This window comes from Canis lupus, chromosome 19 (genome assembly GCF_048164855.1).
Source record: "Canis lupus baileyi chromosome 19, mCanLup2.hap1, whole genome shotgun sequence".
NCBI lineage: Eukaryota > Metazoa > Chordata > Mammalia > Carnivora > Canidae > Canis > Canis lupus.
The window spans coordinates 46,472,676-46,496,867 of record NC_132856.1 but is presented as its reverse complement, the minus strand read 5'-3'; the positions used below and the strand labels follow the sequence as shown (position 1 = coordinate 46,496,867).

The 24,192-nt window shown below is 55.9% G+C and overlaps 1 protein-coding gene and 1 long non-coding RNA gene across 21 annotated transcripts in view; one reads left to right on the top strand and one right to left on the bottom strand.

Annotated features, from left to right (window-relative positions):
- The window catches only part of MAST3 (microtubule associated serine/threonine kinase 3), a 39,124-nt gene extending 15,633 nt beyond the window's left edge, over positions 1 to 23,491 (top strand). For 4 of the 20 annotated variants that reach the window (XM_072786764.1, XM_072786750.1, XM_072786753.1 and 1 more), the window contains 26 exons: positions 1,699 to 1,787; positions 1,867 to 1,939; positions 2,122 to 2,142; positions 2,701 to 2,815; positions 3,224 to 3,384; positions 3,567 to 3,642; positions 3,932 to 4,141; positions 4,225 to 4,326; positions 4,615 to 4,747; positions 6,531 to 6,592; positions 6,999 to 7,084; positions 8,140 to 8,348; positions 9,002 to 9,140; positions 12,568 to 12,700; positions 12,905 to 13,070; positions 13,662 to 13,763; positions 14,458 to 14,580; positions 15,417 to 15,526; positions 16,603 to 16,739; positions 17,263 to 17,507; positions 17,984 to 18,190; positions 18,433 to 18,659; positions 19,111 to 19,233; positions 19,813 to 19,949; positions 20,056 to 20,237; positions 21,123 to 23,491. In XM_072786764.1, coding sequence (XP_072642865.1) covers positions 1,699 to 1,787; positions 1,867 to 1,939; positions 2,122 to 2,142; positions 2,701 to 2,815; positions 3,224 to 3,384; positions 3,567 to 3,642; positions 3,932 to 4,141; positions 4,225 to 4,326; positions 4,615 to 4,747; positions 6,531 to 6,592; positions 6,999 to 7,084; positions 8,140 to 8,348; positions 9,002 to 9,140; positions 12,568 to 12,700; positions 12,905 to 13,070; positions 13,662 to 13,763; positions 14,458 to 14,580; positions 15,417 to 15,526; positions 16,603 to 16,739; positions 17,263 to 17,507; positions 17,984 to 18,190; positions 18,433 to 18,659; positions 19,111 to 19,233; positions 19,813 to 19,949; positions 20,056 to 20,237; positions 21,123 to 21,655 — 3,901 coding nt within the window. In that variant the 3' untranslated portion in view covers positions 21,656 to 23,491. The remainder of the gene's footprint in view (positions 1 to 1,698; positions 1,788 to 1,866; positions 1,940 to 2,121; positions 2,143 to 2,700; positions 2,816 to 3,223; positions 3,385 to 3,566; positions 3,643 to 3,931; positions 4,142 to 4,224; positions 4,327 to 4,614; positions 4,748 to 6,530; positions 6,593 to 6,998; positions 7,085 to 8,139; positions 8,349 to 9,001; positions 9,141 to 12,567; positions 12,701 to 12,904; positions 13,071 to 13,661; positions 13,764 to 14,457; positions 14,581 to 15,416; positions 15,527 to 16,602; positions 16,740 to 17,262; positions 17,508 to 17,983; positions 18,191 to 18,432; positions 18,660 to 19,110; positions 19,234 to 19,812; positions 19,950 to 20,055; positions 20,238 to 21,122) is intronic. The other 16 variants (XM_072786765.1, XM_072786751.1, XM_072786762.1 and 13 more) reach the window with 8 other exon arrangements.
- LOC140610550 (uncharacterized) lies at positions 16,165 to 23,065 on the bottom strand. Its single transcript, XR_012012157.1, has 3 exons — positions 21,364 to 23,065; positions 20,780 to 20,916; positions 16,165 to 20,049 (listed from the first exon to the last, which is right to left on the bottom strand). It is a non-coding gene; the product is annotated as an uncharacterized lncRNA (long non-coding RNA).
- Positions 23,492 to 24,192: the final 701 nt, after the last annotated feature.

Sequence of the window (24,192 nt, the reverse complement as noted above, 5' to 3'; positions counted from 1 at the left end):
CCCCGCCTGAGCGCAAGAGGGAGGTGGGCCAAGTGTTTTTCCCAAAGGCTGCTGCTGGTGACAAATGGTGCAGCGTGGGGCTGAGGACCCAGATGAGGGCTGGGAGAGGATGTGAGACCGGCGGCTCTATGGGTGGGGGGTGGGTGTTAGCAGGAAGTTTTGCAGGAACCTGTGGGTTTCACTTTTGCTTCTGCACATCAGCCTACAGGACAGCTCCCTGTGGCTGTTGACATCTGGCCTCAGTTTCCCAGGCTGGGCAGGGGGTGCAGGTGGTCTCTCACACCTTCAGGGTTGTTGGGATGGGCAAATGGTGGCTGAATTCACTGGGGAGGTGTCGCCTGCCCTCCCGCTGTGCGTACTGGACAGCACTGTACATGCTCACCACGGTCTACCTAGTGCCGGGCCCGAAGCTGGACGCTGTGTATGTAGTTCATCAAACCTTCCTGGCACCTCACAGATGAGGAAACTGAGGCTTGGAAGAGCAGCTGCACATGGAGCTGTGGGCAGCCTGGATCCCTCCTCCCTGTCTGTCCTATTGCGTCAGTTGGCCAGTTGCTGACCACGCCGTCCCACACCTTGGCCTGCGCGGTGCCTTTTGCCGGGGACACCATCACTGGCCCCGTGAGGCCCTGAGGTTTCATCTCTCCCTCCCTGAGCCACTGAGCTGCGTTGGCGGCTCAGAGTATGTGGGCTGATGCACTTGTCGAGAGAGCGAGGAGCAGAGCCGTTGCTGGGCGACTGCGCTGGGGAGGGAGGGGAGACGGTGTTGCTCTCAATTTCCCTCTACCAGGGCGGGGGCTGGGGCCAGGGCCCGATGGGAGAGCCTGGGCAAGGGTGGGAGTGGCCTGGGCAGGGGGCGAGGAAGTGGGGTGTCTGGAAGTCAGAAGGGAACTGAGAGGGAGGGAAATGTGTGGGCAAAAGTTAGGAAGGATGGGACCTGGGATGCCTGGGTGGCTCAGTGGTTGGGTGTCCACCTTTGGCTCAGGTCGTGATCTCGGGGGTCCTGGGATTAAGTCCTGCATCAGGCTCCCCGTGGGAGCCTGCTTCTAACCCCCTGCCTACATCTCTGATTCTCTCTGTGTGTCTCTTACGAATAAATAAAATCTTTAAAAAAAAAAAAAAAAAAAAAGGATAGGACCTAACTGTGCAAGATGCTGATTTGTGGGTTTTTAAGGGTCAGGTTGGCATTTGCGGGGAAACTGGGGGAGGAGGGTTGCCAAGAGATTGGGGCAGTGGGCCTAGGAAGGGGTATATGGGTTAGAGTGGGGAACTGCCTCAATTCACTTGTGAGCTCGAGGGTCCTCGCCACCCTCTGCCTTATCTGCCGGTGTTCCCGGCAGTGGGCATGGCAAAGGCAGAGGTTGTGGGGGTGGGATGGTGAACACAGAAGCATGGGAAGGCGAGCCGGGGCTCCTGGCCATGTGCAGGGTCCACCGGGAGGCTACAAGGGCTTCATGCCACCGCTGATAATAACAGTGGTTTTCATAATACGTAGTATTTGTCAAAAATGACTACCCCAGGCCTCAAAGGCTGGGCTAGGGTCCACTCAGGAGTCCAGCTAGGGCCAGAGTGGCAGTGGTCATACCTAGCTTCCCATCCTGCCCCAAGGCCCGTGTGTATGCTCTGGCCTGGGCACACAGTCCTCCGAGCCCTGAGGCCTGGGCCGGCGCCTGACCTTGCCCCCATCTCTCCCGACAGCTGCCGCAGTGGGAACCGCAAAAGCCTGGTGGTAGGAACACCCTCACCAACCCTTTCCCGGCCCCTGTCTCCGCTCTCAGTCCCCACAGGTGAGTGTGGGAACAAGCAGGCAGGGGCAGTGTCCTGTCTTTGCCCTCCCTGACTCAGTTTCCCCTGCCGTCTCCTCAGCAGGCAACAGCCCCCTGGATAGTCCTCGGAATTTCTCAGCTGCATCTGCTGTGAACTTCCCTTTTGCCCGAAGGTGAGTGAGTGGTCACTGGCTTGGAGGGATGGTGGCAGTGTGGCTGGTGAGGGGACAGGCAGGGGCATGCGCTTGGTGGCTGGACCTGCCTCCTCATTCAGTTTTTCCCCTCCCCTACCCCCTGCCCTCTGGTGGTGTCCCTCTGGTTTCTGCCCCTGGCAACCATGCACGGCCTTCTGCAGCCACATCCCACGCGTGGACAGGTAATTTCAGGGAGCCCTTGGGGAGGAGGAGGGCACGCCTTCCAATCTAAAAACTTTTTTTTTTTTTCCAATCTAAAAACTATTAATTCACCAAAAGTCACTAATTCACCTGATGAGAGCTGATGAAGGATGTGTTGGGTATAGGCGCTTAAATGTCATTTGTTCGCTTAGTAACATTTATTCAGCACTTCCTCTGTGCCATACCCCCTGCTGGGGGCTGAGGAGGCGAGGCTGGACTTCGGCCCTTGGGTTGCCAGTCAGGCTGGTGGGGGTGACCAGCAGATGTCCCAGCAGCTGCAACTCAGGGAAGTCAGAGCTTTGATGGGGTATGCGCTGGCAGCTGGGTCAAGGAGGACTTGCCAGAGGAGGTGTCTGCAGGACGAGGAAAAAACACAGTGGACTTGTTCACCTTGAATCTCTGTTCTCAGCCTTTTCAGAAGCCCTTTCCCTCCAACAGGGCCATTGTCTGCCAGCCATGGTGTCTGTCCTTAGTCCCTGTGGACATAGAGCCATGGCGGCCATGCCTTCCTTCCAACTATTCTGGTTTCTCCCCTCTAGGGCTGACGGCAGAAGATGGTCCCTTGCATCCCTCCCATCTTCTGGCTATGGAACCAACACGCCCAGCTCCACCGTCTCGGTACCCACAGTCCCACCTTGGCCAGCAGACAGGCGGGTGCGAGGTGGGGCGGGACACGTCTTTGGTTTTTATCGAGGTTTGGATAGCTGTCCAGTCAGCATATATTCTGGCTGGCCCCTCTGTGCCCCATTCTGGGCAATGCATGGGTCCCTGAAAAGACTCAGCCTCCATCCCCCAAGCCCCTAGTCTGAGGGACACAGACATCCCCATTCCATGGGGTTTGTGCCTGGCCAGAGAGAATCTTGGGGTCACCTAGGGAGGAGGCAGGGAGGCTTGCTGGAGGAGGGGGCATCAGAGCTGGGGTTTTGAAGGATGCATAGGAGCCAGGCAGGCGTGTATTGCCACCTAATGACCAGCAGACAGCCTGGGCCTTGATGGGTAATGTTGGGGTTCTGGCTTTGGCGCTGACTGTGAACTCGTGGCCCTGATACCCCCTCCTGCCAGTCGAGCTCATCCTCCCGGGAGCGCCTCCACCAGCTTCCTTTCCAGCCGACGCCGGATGAACTATGCTTCCTGTCCAAGCATTTCCGCAGCTCAGAGAGTGTGGCTGATGAGGAGGGCGGCCACCGCTCACCCCACCTCCGCCCCCGTTCCCGCAGCCTCAGGTGGGTCTGGACCTCTGACCCCAGCCCCTCCCTGGACTGGCTTTGGGGCCCACATTGTGGCTTCTCCTCCATCCTGCCCCTGCCCCTGTCCAAGCTTGGCCACTGAGCCTTGACCCTTCCCTGGACTGGGCCTCTGGTCCCATGTCACAAGCTAACTGTCCGTCCACCCCTCCCTCCCCCAGCCCGGGACGCACAACAGGGAACTTCGACAATGAAATCGTCATGATGAATCATGTGTACCGAGAGAGGTTCCCCAAGGTGGGCAGTGCCGATGGCCAGACCGGCCCTAACTCCCTTCCATGTAGTTATCCCTCCATGGCACTCTGTCTTCTTGGCTCTGTCCATTTCTGTCTGTCCCTGTCTCTCTGTCTCAAACCACCCCTCCAACCTAGACATATTGCTTCTTCCCCTCCCCCCTCCCCCACCAGTTTTCTGACCCCATCACCCCCATCACCATGTCTCTCTCCCCAACTGTCTCTCTTGCCCCATCTGTGTGTTGCTCCCCAGCCCCGTCCAATGACCAGGTTGCCCCGTCCACCCTGCCCAGGCCACGGCGCAGATGGAAGGCCGTCTGCAGGAGTTCCTTGCTGCTTTTGCGCCCGGCGCCCGGCTGGCCTTGGCCGATGGCGTCCTTGGCTTCATCCACCACCAGATCATCGAGCTGGCCCGAGACTGCCTGGCCAAGTCCGGAGAGGCGCTCGTCACCTCCCGCTACTTCCTGGAGATGCAGGAGAAGCTGGAGCGGCTGCTGCAAGATGTACGTGGGGGGCGGGGGTCTGGGGTCCCCAAGAGGGCAGGACCAAGGGCCTGCAGGTGACACCATCACCCACCTGCCCCCAGGCCCATGAGCGCTCCGACAGCGAGGAGGTCGGCTTCATTGTCCAGCTTGTCCGGAAGCTGCTCATCATCATCTCGAGGCCAGCAAGACTCCTTGAGTGCCTGGTGAGTCTCTGCCCATGGCCAGGTGTGGGGCCCAGCAGAGTTGAGGCCAGGTCCCTGATGGTGGTGCCGGGATACCAGAGAGTTCCCTCTGGAAAGAGTCTGGAGAGGGACACAGGGTACCTCCGGGCCGGGGTGGGCTACCTTCCCTGGGGAAGCGTGGTTAGGAGCCAAGACTCAGAGGGGAGGGTTGGAGCTGCCACTCAGGCTGCCCCAGGCAGAGGGAACCGCGTGTGCCAGGGCCTGGAGGTGGCACCAGGCGCTGGCTTACCAGGCTCTCTGCACGTGCAGGAATTTGACCCTGAGGAGTTTTATCACCTGCTGGAGGCTGCTGAGGGCCAGGCCCGAGAGGGCCAGGGCATCAAGACGGACCTGCCACAGTACATCATTGGGCAGCTGGGTCTGGCTAAGGACCCCCTCGAGGGTGAGCTGACAAGGGAATCGGGTGAAAAGAGAAAACCAAGGTCTGTCAGGGCAGACCTGTGATTCAACCCAGGCCCAGGGACTGACCTCACGCTGCTGTACTGTCCTTTGTCTCTGTGGCCCTGCCCTCAGACACTTGTAGGGCCCACTGTGGGAAAGTGCCTAGGGTTCCTGGGTCTGACAGCTCCACATCAGACCCTCTGGCTTGCCAGGGTCCAGGAGCCTCAGTGTCTTCCGGTGCCAAGTTAAGATGGGCCAGGGAGCGAGGGAGCCACCATTAGCGAAGGCATTCAATTCACATCATCCTACAAACTACAAAGTGCTTTCCCGATTTCATCTGATGGTGGCCCAGGAGGTGGACTCGGAATCAGACAGGGCAATCCATGGGCTTGACCAAGCTGATCCAGAACTGCCCCCAGAAAGCTGAGGCAGGAGAACTGTGACGTGGTACCAGGGGGGCATTGAACTTGGATCTGATGTGGTCGTGGGAGGCTCTGGGAAAAGGTGATGTGTAAGCTGAGTCCTGGTGGTTGGAGAGGCGAGCAGGTACAGATCTGGGCAAGAGAGGGGGTGAACCAGGAGGGGGAAGGGTGAAAGCAAAGGCCCTGAGATGGAGCTGTGCCTGGTACGTGGGCAGAAGAGCGGGGAGGAGGGTGTGGCTAGAGCGGAGGAAGCAGGGTAGCCGGGAGGAGGTGACAGGGTTGACAGGGCTTTGCCACCAGTGGCCACTGTCCTTCTAACATCATTGCCATGTGATAATGGGCTGCCATTGTCCCCATTTGAAGCTGGAAAGACTGAGGCTCTGGGCAGATGAGGTTGAGCAGGGATTCAGACCTCAGAGGGGAGCCCAAGGCCAGACTGTTCGTAGACTTGCTGTGTGGCCACGGCTGCTCAGGCGTCCGAGGGAGATACTGCAGGTAGCGCTGTGGGTGGCCCCAGTGTCAGAGGAGGCAGAAAGTGGCCAGGCTGTTGGAGGCTGAGACGATGGGGCAGATCATGTACCCAGTGCCCCCAGGGGGGAATCCATTGAGTAAAAGGGGCTGTATTCAAACCAAGGCCTCCCTTACCCATGAGACTCCACTGTCCCATCCCAGGCCTGCCCTGCAACCATGAGACACTGTCTTCATTGCCATCATCACAGCTCATGTTCACCAACCACTCAGTTGGGGCCACTCCTCTGCCAAGCCCTAGGGCCAGAAAATAGGAGTGGGGGCTCCCTGGGCCACACCCTAAGCCAAGGAGGATATTAAGAGCCAAGACCCAGAGGGCCCATGTCACAGCCTGTGTTAACAGGCCCAAGGCTTGGAGCCAGGATGATGGCTGTGCCGTTCTGAGGCTGGGCTTCCCACTGGTCCTTCTATTTTATTTTATTTTATTTTATTTTAATTTTTATTTATTTATGATAGTCAAACACAGAGAGAGAGAGAGGCAGAGACACAGGCAGAGGGAGAAGCTGGCTCCATGCACCGGGAGCCCGACGTGGGATTCGATCCCGGGTCTCCAGGATCGTGCCCTGGGCCAAAGGCAGGCGCCAAACTGCTGCGCCACCCAGGGATCCCCCCCACTGGTCCTTCTAGAAGTCTTCTCCGTCATTGCTGAGTCTGGCCTCCTGGGTTTGGCCAAGACTTGGACCTAGTAGGGGCTCAGTGGTGGCATCATGGGAGCTGGTCTGGGAGGCACCATGTCCCCAGCCCGGAATGAGCCCTGGAAGCCGTGGGAACTCTCTAGGGGATGGAGGGGCAGGGCATGGAGGCCCAATTTGAGGCTCCTCCCTTGTCTTACAGAGATGGTGCCTCTGAGTCAGCTGGAAGAGGGAGGACAGCCCCCAGCACCTGAGTCCCCAGAGGTAAGTCACAGAGCTTTGGCACTCTTGCCTGTCTTGTTCTTTTCAGGGTAGACCAGGCAAGTGTGGGAGAGGCTGGGTTTGTTGAGGTTTTGCATCTAGTAGGTGCTTAATAAATGCTTGTGACTTTAGGGAGAAGGTAGAGGCAAGTGAGACTACTCTGTCATGGCAGTTGGGCAGGACAGGGCTGGAGGAGGCACTGGAAAGGGAAGTTTGGAAAGATGTATAAGACTTTTCTGGAAGGAGGACATGACTTGAGCCAAAGCTCAGAAACTCAGAAGCTGAGCTGGAGAAGTTTGGAAGGAGGAAGTAGCATCAGATGCCAGGCCCAGTGGTTAGGACTTGAGGGCAGGGAGAGCCTGGCCTGCTCTGAGGTGGGGCAGGACCCTGACCCCTTCCCACCCCCCAGAACCGTGCCCTCGTCGGCCCATCACGGAGGAAGCCATGTGAGAATGACTTCGAGACCATCAAACTCATTAGCAACGGGGCTTACGGGTAAGTCCTCAGGTCTCCCATAGACCCATTTCTCAGATGCCCATGGGGGTGACCGAGGTCCAGGTGGCCCCTGAGTGTGGAGGTAGGGAAACTGGGGCTTGAAGAGGGAAGTAGAGATGCGGTACAGCCAGGCCAGAGCCTCAGATGGACTCATCCATGGTCTAGGCTGGTACCTGCCCCAGGTAGAGGGAGTTCTAGGTATTTCAGGACCACGCAAGGAAAAAGGTGGCCACACAGTGGCAGTAGCGTGCAGTGAGCATTATTTTAGTGCCACTTTGACAGATTCATGTGGAGATGGGGTGGGAGGGGGAGTCCTTCACAGGACAAGGCTATCCTGAGGGGGACTGGGAGAGGGGGCTCACGTGTCTGGGTAATGTTGTTCAGTAGTGTGGCCAGGAGTCTGGGTCAGACGCTCCAGCAGGCAGTAATGGCTTGCGGTCCTTATAACCCAGGGTTTACCTTCTCGATGGCTAGTAAGTTTGAGGCAGTTTTACTAGATATGCAAACCTGCCAAGTTCTCAACGGTAAAAATCTGCTCATTTTGGCTCTGTGTAAAGCAGTTTGAGCCAAGTGCCAGGGGGCTTTTGAGCTAAAAGGTCTCAGTCCGCCATGAAGAAATAACTTGAGGGCCATCTTTGGCTTTTTGTGTTTTTTTTTTTTTAAGGTTTTATTTATTTATTATTTATTCATGATAGAGAGAGAGAGAGAGAGAGAGAGAGAGAGGCAGAAACACAGGCAGAGGGAGAAGCAGGCTCCATGCAGGGAGCCTGACGTGGGACTTGATCCCAGGACTCCCAGACGCGCCCTGGGCCAAAGGCAGGCGCCAAACCGCTGAGCCACCCAGGGATCCCCAATCTTTGGCTTTTTGATGTGACACCAGGAAGGGCAGCTTAGACTCGTAGGGTGGCTGCTTTTGGAGAGAGGCTAGGTAAGGAGGAAGGGTATCCTAGATGCAGGGTACAGCACAGATAAAGGCCTGGGAGGTTGGGTTCTAGGCCCAGATCAGTTCCCATTGCCCACTGGGGCCTCAGTCTCAGGCCTTGGCGCACCCCCAGGGCTGTCTACCTGGTACGGCACCGAGATACACGGCAGCGCTTTGCCATCAAGAAGATCAACAAGCAGAACCTGATTCTGCGCAACCAGATCCAGCAGGTCTTTGTGGAGCGTGACATCCTCACCTTTGCCGAGAACCCGTTTGTGGTCAGCATGTTCTGCTCCTTCGAGACCCGGCGCCACTTGTGTATGGTCATGGAGTATGTGGAAGGTGAGGTCACCAGGGCTTGTATGCCTCCAGTGACAGGGAGCTCACGATCTACCTGAAAGAGAGTCTGTCCTTTGACCAAGCTGGGGTCTGCTTTGTCCTCCATGGGGTCCCAGCCTGCCTTGGGGGACCCTTGGTTTGTGGAGGGGGGCATCCTGAGGGGTTGGGGCTGAGGGAGCTCAAAGAGGCGTGTGAGGGTAGGACCCTGGGGTATAGGATAAGGATGAACATCTTAGGCAGGGGGACCGGTGAGCAGAAGCCTGAAGGCCAGAAGTAAGACCAGGGAAGGGAGAGAGATGTGGCGCAGAAGGGCCAGGATGGTTGAGGGCAGGAGTAGTTGTGGGGTCAAGTTTGCAGTTTCAGAATGAGCAGGGCCTACAGGTGAGTGCAGGCGTGTGCATTGATCAAGGTGCTTCTGAGCAAGGAGAGAGAATGAGCACTTAGGAGATACCAGCTGTATACAGGGTAAGGAATTGTGCCCTCACAGAGCTGCTGTCCTGCCAGGAAGAATCAGGAGTCAGGGTTTGCCCTCTCTCCCACCCTTCTCGGCCCCCCTGGTTCTGTACAGACGAGGGACGTTTTCGAGGAGGTAGGAGGGGTAGGGGCAAGGCTATAGAACCCAGGGCCCCTGTGAATGCATCTGTGCCCCCCCACAGGTGGTGACTGTGCCACACTCCTAAAGAACATGGGCCCGCTGCCCGTGGACATGGCCCGCATGTACTTCGCTGAGACGGTGCTGGCACTCGAATACTTGCACAACTATGGCATCGTGCACCGGGACCTCAAGCCTGACAAGTGAGCAGCCTGGGGCCTGGGTGGGGGGCGGGGGTGCAGAGAGGCTAGGGGTGTGGGGCCAGGGCTTCAGAGCTCTGCCTGTCTGGATTCGGCACCTGGGGCCCCTGGTGACAGGAAGACACAGAACAATGGTAGTGTTGGGCACCTGGTGTGTACAGAGGAGAGCAGGCACTTAATAGGCACTTGCTGTATGCAAGGGAAGGATAGCACATGTATGGAGGTGCTGCTAGGCAAAGAAAGGATGTGCACTTTAGGATGCCCAAAATATACAGGGGAAGTGATTGCTCACAGAGCTACTGCTACATGGGGATAGAACGTGCACTTAGGAGGCACCATGTATATACAAGGAACCGGGATAGGCCCTTTGTAAGACCTAACATATGAATGAAGAAAGGGACTGTGCATGTCTTGAGCACTTGTTGTATGTTCGTGCAGGGAAGAAAGGAAGAGAACATGTTTATTGAGAGCCTCGATATGTTTATTTTACTCTAGCACCTAAGAAGCACCTGCTGCATGCCAGGTTCCCTATGGGTAACTATAAGACATGTGTGTGAATGATCCTTCATGCTATGTAACTCCTGCATAATTTACGAGGCACTTTTGTCTACATTAATGGAGCAACTGCTGTTTATAGAGCAAGAGGCTGCTCTTCTATCAGGTGCCATGTGGATACCAGGCAAGAACCTGGAATTTCTCAGGTTCTTGCCTTGTGGGGGTGTGAACATAAATGTCAGGAAACGGCATGTTTTCAATCATCTGGCAGTTTGTGAGTAGCTTCGAAAACAAAGCAGATGTTTATTTGGCAGCTGCTGTATACCTGGGCGTGTGTTCATTTTCAGAAACCCAGATGGCAGTGTGACTAACTCCTCACACACTGGTGACCCTTTCTGATTTTTATAAGCACATTTTTAAAAAGTCTGGTGCGGGGGCGCCTGGGTGGTTCAGTGGTTGAGCATCTGCCTTTGGCTTGGTCCTGATCCCAGGGTCCTGGGATAGAGTCCCACATCGGGCTCCCCGCAGGGAGCCTGCTTCCCCCCCTACTTATGTCTCTGTCTCTCTCTGTGTCTAATAAAATAAAATCTTTATAAATAAATAAGTAAATAATCTGGTGCATATTCATAGGGCACCAGCTTCGTAAGAGGTGGTTAGAGGAACAGTTAGTAGGCTATGGCTGTGTGCCAGGCCCAGAACACTCCAACTGCCTTTTTCATAAAGTTTTTGTTCTGAGGGCAGCATTGAGTACCTACTGTCCATTTCTCAGCTGAAGAAGATACTTGCTCTGTGGAGGTGGGAACAGAAGTGTTAAGAGACCTGCCTGTTTCCAGGGCATCTTGTAGTTTGCCAGTAGCTCAGAAGATAAACTGTGTATTTGGCACATGCTGTATAGCTGGGCCTTGGTGCTCAATACTCTAAGGATGCTCTGTGCCCATCAGACCTCGGTGGATCATCCTAGAGTGGGGTGGGGTCTTCCAAGTTTCTCAGGTCAAACTCCAAGGCAGGACCTGCCCCTTGCCCCTCCCAGGCTCAGGACCCTCATCTCCAAAAAGGTGCAAGCAAGCGCCCTGCCCCTGAGGGCTCAGTGAGGTAAGCACACATGACAGGTGCTTAAGAAAATAAGAAAAAAAAATTTTTTTTTCACTCTTTGGAAAATTTCAAATACACCTCAAGTGTATTCATTTTCTAGGGCCATAAGAGCAAAGTAGCACAGAGAAGGGAGCTAAAGCAACAGAAAAGTATTCTCACAGTTCTGGAGGCCAGAAGTCCAAGATCAGAGTATCAACAGGGCTCCCTCTGAAGGCACCAGGGAAGGGATCTCTTCCAGGTCTCTCCCTCAGCTTCTGGTGATTTCTTGGCTTGTGACAGCATCACTCTGGTCTTCACATGGTGTCTGCCCTCTGCATGTCTGTGTCCACATGTCCCCTTCTTTTTTTTTTTTTTTTAAGATTTTATTTATTTATTCATGAGAGGCACAGAGAAAGAGAGGCAGAGACAAGGCAGAGGGAGAAGTAGGCTCCATGCAGAAACCCAATGTGGGCCTCGATCCCGGAACTCCGGGATCATGCCCTGAGCTGAAGGCAGATGCTCAACCACTAAGCCACCCAGGTGTCCCTACATGTCCCCTTCTTATAAGGACACGAGTCATAGCAGATTAGGGGCCACTGTAATCTAGGATGTCCTCATCTTAACTGATTACATGACCATCCTCTCTCCAAATAAGGTCATATTTGTACTTACTGGGGGTTAGGACTTCAACATGTGAATTTGGGGGTACACAGTACCCAGAACAGAAGGCCCCAGTGCTCCCCCAACCCCTCCATTCCCCACATCTATCCTGATTCCAACACTTGGCCAGTCCTGCTTTTTCCCCACTCCCAGATCCCCTCTTCTCCCCCATGCTGGATAATTTGAAGCATCTCCCAGGCATCATATCATTTCATTTGTAAAAAGGAAAAAATTGTTCTTAAATAGCTCATATAGTCACTGTCCAAGAAATGAGTGTTTTTAGACAGGCGTATGCCCATAGGAACTCCAGAAATGTTGGTTGTCTTAACACTGGATGGCCCCAGGCCTGCTGTAAGCCCTTGGTTTTCACTGCACCTGGCAGGTACACCAAAATGGTTTTCCCCGGCTGGCATACATAGTAGCTGCTCAAGAAATATCCCTTATTTTTAAAAATAGTGGCTGCACACAGTAGGTAAACAGAGTTGTTTCTTTATACAGTCGAGGTATGCAGGATGTGCCAAATAAATGGTTTATGAAACATCTTGGATATAGACAGTGAGTTCTCTAGGAATTAAGCAGCAGGTGTACCAGGAGGTGCACGAAAATGTGACTTTATAAAGATGATGCGTATGATTCTATCACCTAGCCAAACGTTTATATACTTAAGCTGATGGGAAAACTTGAACAGCAGGGTACATGGTAGGTGTACAGGTTTTTGAAAGTGGGTCTTCTCATGAGGTGCACAGAAATATTTCTGTGTGTAGCAGTTGCTCGAGGTATGTTCGTTTTCCAGCAAGGAATGAAATACTAAGTGCTTGCAAAGCGATTAGTTTGTTAAAAAAAAAAAAAGAAAGGACACACATACAAAAATATATAATAGATCCACCCAGTAGGTGTTCAGATGTTTTAATGCATAGTGGGGAGATGGTGTGATTCTCAGGAAAATTTATATTTGAGCAGTGGAGCATACAGTAGGTACTCAGTAGCAATAGCAGACGTATCCAGTAGATGCACCAAGATGTTTGCCAAATTTGAAAGACCTACTGGATCTTGTGATAATGTGCCCGTGTTGGGGAAGTGCTTTCAGATCCCTTGTGGGGAGTTAAGCTGCCCTGGCTGGACCCCAGCCCGCCTGGGATAGCACCAAGTTCTGGGGTGGCATGAGTGACCCCCCAGCTCTGAATGCACCCCCCACCCCCCACAGCCTGCTCATCACCTCACTTGGCCACATCAAGCTGACCGACTTCGGCCTGTCCAAGATTGGGCTCATGAGCATGGCCACCAACCTCTATGAGGGCCACATCGAGAAGGACACCCGGGAGTTCGTGGACAAGCAGGTGTGTGGGTGGGCAGGTGGCCCTGGGTGCGGGACCGCCTCCCTCTGTCTAGATCCTGACCCTCAGGACACGGGGAAACTTTGCAGCACAGAGGAGAAAATGCACTGCCCCGCTCCCCGCCGTAATTCTCCATCCCTGCTCCCAGCCTGGCCGTGGCCTCTCGAGTCGGAGGCCATCCTCCTTTTCCTGTTCTGCCCAACCCAGGTGTGCGGGACGCCTGAGTACATCGCACCCGAGGTCATCTTCCGCCAGGGCTATGGGAAGCCAGTGGACTGGTGGGCCATGGGTGTTGTCCTCTATGAATTCCTGGTGGGCTGTGTGCCTTTCTTTGGAGATACCCCAGAGGAACTCTTTGGCCAGGTGGTCAGTGGTGCGTTTCCCCCACCATGGAGTCTAGGCCCCCCTGGGGCTCTGGGTGGCAGTTTTCCCCACCTGTGCCAGGGAAGGGAGCAGCTCTGTGTGTGGGTTGGGCACCTACAGTGTGCCTAGCCCCGACCGAGTGCTGGGTACACAGCCAAGGGCGAGACAGACAGTGAGGGAGATACATAAGCAAATTATGGAACATCAGAGACAAAAAAAGGCAAGGCAGGGAGAAGCGGGAAGAGGGGAGGGGATGGAGGTTCCAGATGTGGTGTGGGCCTCATTAAATGGGGGGGGGCGTCATGGAGGCCTCGCAGAGGAGTCTCAAGAGGGAGCCACAGAAGTGGAAGATGGGGTAGGGGCCTGGTAGAGGGGTACAGCCAGAGCAGAGGCTGTGGGGTGGGACTGAGCGTGGTGTGTTGAAGGAACAGAGGAGGCCGATGGCTTGGTGTGCAGTGAGTGAGGGGAGGTGGTTAGAGGGGCTGCGAAGGGTTATCCTTGCCTTCTCACTCCCTCTCCTATTTATTTTATTTTACTTTAACGCTTACTTTATTTTCCTTTATTTAGTTTATTTAATTTTTTTCCCCTCTCTTCATTTTAGATGAGATCATGTGGCCAGAAGGGGACGAGGCCCTGCCAGCTGATGCCCAGGACCTCATCACCCGGCTGCTTCGACAGAGCCCTCTGGACCGTCTGGGCACTGGTGTGTGAACATGGGGAGTGGGGTAGGTGGGTGGGAGGGGGGCTGGGGTAAACAAGCGCTCTTCTTGAGAGGCTACATGATCTTGGGGACTTGGGGCTAGGGTTTTGAAGGATCCATAGAAGTTCACCAGGACCTAGCATAAGACCTTGAAGAAATAACAGGTAGCTGGGGCTGATGCAGACAAGGGGCACTGAAGCTGAATATGGGAGCCTGCTAGGTCACCATGACCTGTGTCCTAAGGTCCTCAAAGGCCCGGCCCTGTGGATCCCATTGTTCAGAATTCCCTAGCCACCTAATTAATGGCTAAGGGATTATTTGAGATTCACGCAGCCACTAAGGTCATGTTCATGAGGAAACTCAGCTGCTGGAGAGGACCATGGGAGGTGAGGCTGGGAAATAGGATGCCTTCACACTGTCAGCTCTACTGCATGGAGTAGAAATGCATGGAAAAGGCCCAGGAAGGAAGCCCTCCTAGGACTCTGGGGTTTCTCTGGGTGGTGGGATCTCAGAATCCACTGGAGGAAAGATCAGGGCCCGGGTTCCAGCCCCAGCTCTGTCCCTGTCTCAGACTCTGAGACAGCAGCTGCTCCCTTCGTCGTCTCTATGGTTATGTGTTGGCCAAGTTCTGGCTCATAATTGGCCCAGGGGGCGATGGGGACAGGGACCCGCAGGGCTGAGCTGGGCATGTCTGCAGGTGGCACCCACGAGGTAAAGCAGCACCCCTTCTTCTGGACACTGGACTGGGCTGGACTTCTGCGACACAAAGCTGAGTTTGTGCCACAGCTCGAAGCCGAGGATGACACCAGCTACTTTGACAGTAAGTGAGGACTGAGGGGGCGGGCTCTGCTGTCCCACAATTGCCTGAGACAGGGAGGGGGGATGACTGCCAGGGTCCCCACCCAAGCACCTCGCCCTGACCTGGAGCTTCTGACTTCCTGCACTTTCTGAGAAATGAGAGCATGTCTGCTGGCAGCTGTGCCCCTGGCTGGTTTCCTGTGCATCTGGGTTCAGGAGGCCACGCATCCTCCTAGGTTGTGGGAAGGGAAACCGAGGCACTGAGTGTGGCATCCCTAGCAGTTTCAGCCTCCGGAGTGTCCAGCCCTGACCAGGAACAGAGCTCTGTCTATCACCCAGGAGGGTGGGGTGCTTTGCTGTGTTTGGTGGAGGGAGCCCCTCTGATACTGTGGGGGGGGCTCAGACAGATCTTCCCCTGCCCGCTTGGGGCTCCAGCAAAACAGATGAAACACCCTTGGTTTCCAGCACCACCTTCAGAACTTGCTGTGTGACCTCGGGCATGTCAGCAGTCCTCTCTGAGCGTCTGTTTCCTCTTCTGAAAAATGGGGAGCATCCTTTTAAGATGCACAGTATTACCTAATTCTAGGTGACCCATCAAGGGTGAGGATACTGAGGGCAGACACAAGCATTCCCACCCAAGATCCCACACATTGTAGGGACACAGCTGCGGTTTATTGCCAGGTACTCACTCTGCCACTCAAGCCTCCTGTGGTCTCTAAATACACCAGACAGGGTCCCACCTCGATGCCTTTGCCCTGACAGTGTCTCCTCTCCTGGGACACCCTCCCCACACCAGCCCACAGCCTTTGCAGCCACCTCTGGGCCTCAGGTGGTCTACATGTGCCTTTCCTCCTGCAGCACGCTCGGAACGTTACCGCCACCTGGGCTCTGAGGATGAGGAGACCAATGACGAGGAGTCATCCACAGAGATCCCTCAGTTCTCGTCTTGTTCCCACCGGTTCAGCAAGGTGGGCCCAGGGCCCTAGACCCCTTGAGCACTCAGGAAACGTATCTAGCACCTAGAAAACGTTGCAAGATGTTCTGTGCGGGGGGCCTTCTACCTTTTTGTTGTTATTATGGTAAAAATACATATAAGATTTACCATATTAGCCATTTTAAACTGTACAGTTCAGCAGCATTTAGTATATTCAGAATGTCAGATGCTCATCACCTCTGTCTAGCTCCAGAACCTTCCTGTCACCCCAAAGGGAGTCCCCGTTCACCTGAGCAGTCACTGCCCTTCCCTACCTCCCCTGGCCCCTGACAACCACCAGTCTGCTTTCTGCCTCTGGATTTGTCTGCTCTGGATATTTCACCTAAGTGGAATTACACATACTTTGGCCTTTCGTGTCTGGCTTCTCAGCACTCAGCACGATGCTTACATTTTTTTTTAATTTTTATTTATTTATGATAGTCACAGAGAGAGAGAGAGAGAGAGAGAGAGAAAGGCAAAGACACAGGCAGAGGGAGTAGCAGGCTCCATGCACCGGGAGCCTGACGTGGGATTCGATCCCGGGTCTCCAGGATCACGCCCTGGGCCAAAGGCAGGCGCCAAACCGCTGCGCCACCCAGGGATCCCAGCACGATGCTTTCAAAAGGCTCATCCACAGTGTAGCCTGTGTCAGAGCCTGGTTCCTTTTTTTTTTTGAAGACTTTATTTATTCATCCCTGAGAAACACAGAGAAAGGCAGAGACATAGGCAGAGGGAGAAGCAGGCTCCCTGGGAAGAACCCAATGCGAGACTTGATCCCAGACCCCGTCATCATGCCCTGAGCCAAAGGCAGACACTCAATGGCTGAGCCACCCAGGCGTCCCAGAGCCTCATTCCTTTTTATGGCCGAGTTAATTATTCTCTTGGTAGCAGGGCCTCTCTGAGCCTTAGTGTCCCCATCTGTACAGTGGGCCAAAGACCCTGCTGTTTTTAGGGATGTGGTAAGTATGGGTTGAAGGAAGTGACTCACAGGGAAGCACCCAGCGAAGCCGGCTCTTCCCCAGGGGTGTGGCTGCCTGCCTCCCTGTCCTTACTGTCATCTCTTGCTGCCAGGTCTACAGCAGCTCCGAGTTCCTGGCTGCCCAGCCAACGCCCACCTTCGCCGAACGGAGCTTCAGTGAGGACCGGGAGGAAGGCTGGGAGCGTAGCGGCGAGGGCGAGTGTGGCCGCCGCATGAGCATGGAGATCCGGTAGGTGGACCGGGGAATGTGAGCAGATCCAGCTTCCAAGCCTGCTGGGAGGTGGAACCACAGGATCTAACACGGGAGAAAGCTTCCCAGTGCCCCAGGAGCAAAGGGTCAGACACATGGGCCAGTGGGTCAGAGCCCTGCCAACGTGGCCCCCTGGCTTTGCGTCCCTAACCACACGGAGCATAGAGCGGCTATGCACCGTCATACTGCTAGGCTTTTGCTCGCACTCTTCCCTCTGCCAGAGTACCCTTTGCTGACAAACTCCTGTTCATTCTTCAAAGACCAGACTCGACAGAAAAATAATCCATGTCTGCTAAAGGATGAGTGTTGGAAGCTGGCTTTTAAAAGACAGATAGAAATTCTCCGGGCAGACCAAGGACCCAGCACACAGAAGGACCTCAGTCCGCATTTACAAATTACCTCTGTTTCTAAGCTGAGAGTTAAAACATGGCCACTAGGGGTGATTGGGTGTCCCGGGGCGAGGGTACCTGGCACATGCGACTTTGGCTCTTCCCTGCCACAGACTGAGATCCTGGACATCTTCTGGTTCTTCCTGCCAATCGTCCTCTTCCCAGCCTGAGCGGGGCCCCAGCCCATCCCTCTTGAATACTATTAGCCTGGACACAATGCCCAAGTTTGCCTTCTCGTCAGAGGATGAGGGAGTCAGCCCAGCCTCTTCGGGCCCCAAGAGGCCCATCTTCATTCTGGGCGAGCCTGATCCGCCCCCAGCAGCCACCCCAGTGATGCCCAAGCCCTCAAGCCTTTCTGGTAGGTGAGGTCCAAGTGGGAGGGATACTATAGTAAAAGGTTTCCCAGAGGAGGGACTATTTGAGATGGGTTTTGAAGTGGGAGCTCTCCAGAGAGACCATTCACTTGTCTAATAAAGGTTTTAAGATTAAAGAGGCCAGGGGTCCCAAGAGGCCTTGGGCCTCAACTTTACTCCCAGCCTTGGGGTGATAACCCCAGTTCACTGGATCAAGATGGGACTGGAGAGGGAGATGAGGCTGGGGACTTCGAAGAGAGGCATAGGGGTCTGATGGGTGGGGGAAGGCTTCTTAAGAGGAGGGGACTTGAAGAGTGGAGCTTTCCAGGAAGAGCAGCGCAGGAAGGAAGTAGGGGGAGAGGGAGCTGCCTGAAGAAAGGCCAGGAGGCTGAACGGTGTGCCCAGTGACTGGGGAGGAAGGGGCTTCGCCTCCTCAGTGGTGAGGTTGGCTAGGCTGAACCCCACCCCTGCTGACCCCTAGCTGACACAGCCGCCCTCAGCCACGCACGCCTACGAAGCAACAGCACTGGTGCCCGACACTCAACACCACGGGCCCTGGATGCTGGTCGGGGCCGCCGCCTTGGGGGCCCAAGAGACCCAGCTCCTGAGAAGTCTCGGACCTCCCCCAGCGGGGGCCGCGTGCCCAAGTCAGCGTCAGTGTCCGCCTTGTCGCTCATCATCACAGCCGGTACCACATGTCATCCAGCCTTGTCTTTGCTTGTCTGTCCATGTCTATTTTAACCACCGGTTGGGGCCTACCATCCAACAGAAGGAGCTAGACCCAGGGAGAGGTGGGGGGACCGTGCTTGGGGCATTGGAGCAGCAGCAGCACAGCCAGAGGGGTCAGCTCAGTGGGAGGGTTGGGGAGAGGTGCCCGCCCAACCTTTGTCCCTACAAGGGAGTGACCCCCTCCCAACCCTGGTCCTGCAGATGATGGCAGCGGCGGCCCCCTCATGAGCCCTCTGTCCCCACGCTCGCTGTCCTCGAACCCGTCATCCCGAGACTCCTCTCCAAGCCGAGACCCGTCCCCCGTGTGTGGCAGCCTGCGGCCCCCCATTGTCATCCATAGCTCAGGCAAGAAGTACGGCTTCAGCCTGCGGGCAATCCGTGTCTACATGGGTGACAGCGATGTCTACACTGTGCACCACGTTGTCTGGGTGAGCAGGAACAGCAGGACCTGGCTTGAGTCCAGCTTCACCCTGGCAAGGCGCTTTTACTTTCTAGTCTTAGGAGTGCAAACTTCTTGCTTGCGAGGTTCTAGAGCCCAAGGCAGGGAACTGGTGGCACCTGAGTCTTTGCAGTCCCTCTTTCTTATGGGGAGGAGGTCGGGTGAGACACACAGGGATGGACAGAGGGGTAGAGACCTCAGTCCGGCATGAAGCTCCCATCCCATACCCACAGGTGCACAGTGGGAATGTCGTCCCGCCTCCCCTGAGCCCAGAGCCTCTTCCCTCCCTGCCAGTCACTCTCTGAACAGCCCCCAAGGTCAGGGAAACAGCATGGGCGGCATCTGGTTGCTGGGGTCCCACAGCTGAACCAGATGGCATGGGGTCTCCGGCTGTGGGGTCCCAGACCTCACAGCTCCTCCCACCCCATCCCCACTGCCAGAGCGTGGAGGAGGGAAGCCCTGCCCAGGAGGCGGGCCTGCGAGCCGGGGACCTCATCACCCACATCAACGGGGAGTCGGTCCTGGGGCTGGTGCACATGGACGTCGTTGAGCTGCTGCTGAAGGTACAGTATCCCCACTGCCTTTCCTGGGGCTCCCAGAACCCCCACGCCTCAGGGCCCCCAGATCTGCCCCCACTGCCTACCCTCTGGTTTGCTCCTGTGACCCCTTGGCAGCTCCCAATTCTGTGGTTCTCCCTGTGGAACCACACATTTCCACACTTGGTCCCACCTCCAGGCCTTGCATGTCACCTCCCCTATGCCCAGGATATTCCTTCTTCTTTGCCCCCTGGGTGCGCCGACTCTTGGCCCTCCCTGTGGCTCACCCCAACCTTAGGAGGCCGGGGATATTCATACTATCTTCGTCTTCCTCAGACCAGGGGACCTCGGGGGGCAGAGGCCTGGGGGTTGCAGGCCAGGAGGCAGGGCCTTATTTGGACAGCTCCTAGGACCGGTGGGTGGGTGGGCAGCTCATTGCACGGTTGGACAGATGGTGGATGTTGTATTTTTGGCCCAGTGGGTGATGGGTCATTTGTGGATGGATAGGATCTGGGGCTTTGATGGAGGAGGAGGGAGGTGGGTAGGTGGGTGAGTGGCTCACTAGATGGGAGGCCCCCAGGTGACTCCTCACCATCCCTCCCATAGAGTGGCAACAAGATCGCCCTGCGGACCACAGCCCTGGAGAACACCTCCATCAAGGTGGGCCCCGCCCGGAAGAATGTGGCCAAGGGCCGCATGGCACGCAGGAGCAAGCGGAGCCGCCGGCGGGAGACCCAGGACCGGTGAGGCAGGGTGGGCCCTCCCTGGAGTGTTGGTGGAGGACCCGTGGCACAGCTCCGTTGGCTGCTGGGGGTGTGGGTTCTGAAGCATCAGGTCTCTCACCTGCAGGCGGAAATCACTTTTCAAGAAGATCTCCAAACAGTCCTCTGTGCTGCATACCAGCCGCAGCTTCTCCTCCGGCCTCCACCACTCCCTGTCGTCCAGCGAGAGCCTCCCGGGGTCACCCACCCACAGCCTCTCCCCCAGCCCCACCACGCCTTGCCGCAGCCCAGCTCCCGATGCCCCAGCAGGTAGGTGTGCTCCCCGGTGACCTGGCCCCATTGAGGGAGCCACCAGGGTTTAAAGGAGGGAATGACATAATAGAGGAAATGAGGTGACCGGAAGGGCCTTCCAGGGCAGCCTGGAGGTGGTCGGAGACAGGTGTGAGAGCAGAGGAGAGGGTACCCAGCAGAGTGAGCATCATGAACAGAGGCAGCTGGACGGGAGGGTTGTGAAAGCAGGGGAAGGCCAGGGAGGGAGGAAGTTGGGAGATGGGTGAGGCCAAGGAGCTGTGCTTGCATTGGTGGGCAGGTGGGAGCCATGGTGGGTGTGTGAGCCGAAGGGGGCATGTTTTAGAGGGGTCTGCTTTAGAAAGATCTTCTGAGGCAGGAAAGGATGGTGACTTGGCCCAATGCTGAGAACCCTCAGTCACAGCCAGCCAGACACAGACACCCTGAGCCCCACCGGGTTAGCATCCAGCTGAAGGGAGGAGCAGGCTGGGACAACCCAAAGGGGAAGCAGGGAAGGCCTCCGGGAGGCCCTGGGCACCCCAATTGCTATCCCTCTGACTCACCCTGACTTCATGGGGCAGAGCGTATCTGCCATCTTTACTTTCCTCAGACCAGGCATCCTCTACGGCTGAGGCTTGAGGTAGAGAGGTGAGCAGAGGCAGATGTGGGTGTGTATCTTTGGCGCATTGAGGTGATAGGTCTGTAGATGAGAAGTGGGTGGATAGGAACTAGGGCTTTGATGGATGAGTAGGAGTTCCCCAGATCTAAGCCAAGGGAACAGCCTGCACACAGAACATGAGGCAAGAAAAGCAGGACTACTGGGTGGCCATGGGGTTTGGCAGGTGCGCTCAGTCTCAGGGCCCCACCTCAAGGCTGGAGACATTGACCCTCATCTGTCACCCACAGACGCTGCATCCCCTCCCAGTGTCTCCCCGAGCTCCAGCAGCCCTGCCTCCCCTGCCGCCGCTGGCCACACCCGGCCTAGCTCCCTGCATGGCCTGGCCGCCAAGCTCGGACCACCCCGCCCCAAGGCCGGCCGCCGCAAGTCTACCAGCAGCATCCCGCCCTCCCCGCTGGCCTGCCCGCCTGTGCCTCTGCCCCCACCCCGCTCACCCTCACCCCTCCCCGGGCACCCGCCCGCACCCACCCGGTCTCCACGGTTGCGCCGGGGCCAGTCAGCTGACAAGCTGGGTTCAGGTGAACGGCTGGATGGGGAGCTGGGGCGCCGCGGCCGTGGGCCAGACTCGGAGCTGGTGGTCATGCGGCGGCTACACCTGTCCGAACGCCGAGACTCCTTCAAGAAGCAGGAGGCGGTGCAGGAGGTGAGCTTCGATGAGCCTCCAGAGGAGGCCGCCGGGCCGCTCACCTCTGTACCACAGATTGCTGTGGAGGGCGCTGAGGCTGTGCTGGGAGCCCTTGGACCTGCCGGGAAGGACTGATCCCTCCCACCTGGCCTCTCCCTGGCCTAGAAGTGGGGCTATTTTTTGTGCAATGTTTTTTTCCATGAAGTGACTTCTGGATGGAGACTGAGCCACCAGACTATGACACCTGGAAGGCAAGAAGCCATCTCGGTCCTTACTGGAAGACGGAGACAGCACCTCCTTTGTGTTCTGGTGCAGATCGGGGGCCGTAGGGGCAGGAATGGGGGACAAGGGTGGCATTGTAAATAGCAGCAAATCCCTGCGACTAATTTATTACTTTTTATAAGCGATAGGTAGACTGAGCTGCCATTGTGAAGGCGGCTGCCGGGGTCCTGCCCCTTGCACTTGGGACCCCATTTGCAGACGCTGCCCCCTGGGCTCAGAAGGAAGCACTTTGGAGAAGTCATGTATGTTCATGTTTTCTAGGTTTTCTGTATTTTTTAGGGTTTTTTTTGTGTGTTACTTGATCCCATCCTGGCCCAAGACCCACCGATTTGAGGGGATACAGGCAAGCTTATGTGTTCGGGCCCAGTTTGGATATGACTTGGAGAGTCTATAAATGATTCCCCTCTACCACAAAACAAAACAATCTCAAAGACGGACTGGATTCTGAAAGCTACTTCTCACTATCATAGCCTCCATCCCTAGGCCAGTCTTGCTAGTTTGCTTCTAGTCCTGAAGGCTTCAGCCTAGAAGAGGTTGTGGGAACGGAGACTTTGATGGATGCGTAGGAATTTACCAGATCTAGACAGAGGGGTCATCCATTCCACAGGGTGACACTGATGCCCTGGGAGGGAGACTCAGGACTCCCGAGGGTACTGGGAATGAATGTCCGCCCTGCACAAGATTTGGTGTTTGATGCCCTTGACCATGATGTATCTGAAATGCCCTATGGCGATCCCTCAATGTGTCACAGCCTTCCTAGAATGAAATTCAAGTGAGAAAACCCACCTAGGGGGCAATGGAGCCCAAGTGTGAATCTTGGCTTCCCTGTGTGGCTCTGGCAAAATGGCTTTCCCACTCTGTGCCTCAGTTTCCTTGTGTTTACAAAACTAATCCCAATGACTATTTATTAAGCATCTACTCTATGCCAAATGCTTTTACTCGTGGCTTCTCCCTCAGCCAGCCTTGAGAAGGCTGCAGGTGGTGTCGTCATCCCCATTTTACAGACAAGTAACTGAGGCCTGGTGAGGGGTGGAGACTTGTCCCACACTCACCTAGTAAAGAATCATGCAGCCAGGTCCTATGGTGGGCCTCGTCAACAAGGGAGCTTGAATGGAGAATCTGGGGCCAGATACAGCTGACTCCCATCTCCAGCTCTCTTTCCCAGGATGCTTTGTGACCCCCTGGGCATCACAGACAGAGCCTCCATTTCCTATTTGGAGGTGCCTGGCAAGATCACTGTGCCCTACATGGTGAGGGCACTTTGCAGGCACTGTAGCCCACTCTGCATCCCTCCCAGAGACCCCCACCCAGCACTGGCTTGTGTTGGAGCTAGACCAAGGCTGTGCATGACTTGCTCCCTCCTTCCATCCTGGAGCTGACCGTGAATAAAAGCCCACACTTACAAAGAGGAGGTCCAATGTCTGGATTTGTGAGGGGCAAAGAAAGGGGTAAGGGAAGAGTGTGGTGGGGACAGGGTGAAAATTGGCTTCTTTTGAAGGGGTTTTGAAGTCTGCATAGGAGTTCACCAATGAGATTTCCCCCTGATGCCTTCTCAGGTCCCTGGCCTCCTGCTGCCCTCTCCCTGACTACCCATCATTAAGCTCCGCCCTTAAAAGCTCCATCCAGACACTGATCTGGGGCCCTGAGCCGTGTCAATAAAATAAATAAACCATCTTTGTGTCCTTTCTACACAGGTTTTTGCTTGGACTGTGCCCTATCCCCACCCGCCGGCCCCTGCCCCCCAACCCGCACCTGAACCCAGCACAGCTCCAGTGCGGTTACTTCCTGAGCTCTGGGTAGTACCAGGAACCTTTGGCCACGCCCCCCGCCTCCGAGTGTCTTCGGCTATTTCCGGAAATAATCGTCGCGTCTGGGCCCTGTTGGGCGTGTTCTAGCGCTCGTAAGGGGGCAGTTCGTTCAGCGTTTCCGGACGCTCTAGGCTGCCATGGAAACCGCTTCCAACCCTGGCCTAGTCGGCTTTCCTGAAAAGCTCAGCTTTCTGTGGCGAGCTCCTTTCCCATCCCACCGCCTCCTCTTCCCTAAGCTCGGGGCCGCCTCACCCGCCCTCTGGAATCATCTATTCTTCGGCAATTTCCGGAAGTTGGCGGTCAGTCTCTGGGTCTAAACTCCCAGGGCCTCTATCTGGGTCTAGGCATCCTCGGTTCTTTCCAAAACTCTCCGCAGTCTGGAGGCTTAGCCTCTGTTCCATCAGTTCAGCTGGAAGGCGCACAGTGCTTTCCGGAATCGCTCGGGGATCTCAAAGCCCGGCCGAACCCGAGCCGAGTCCAGCCGAGCCTAGGGAAAGGCTTAGCTGACCCGATTGCGTTCGGCTGTTTCCGGACATGATCGGCCATCTCGCGGCATCCTCCGCCCGCCAGTCCCGCGGGAGT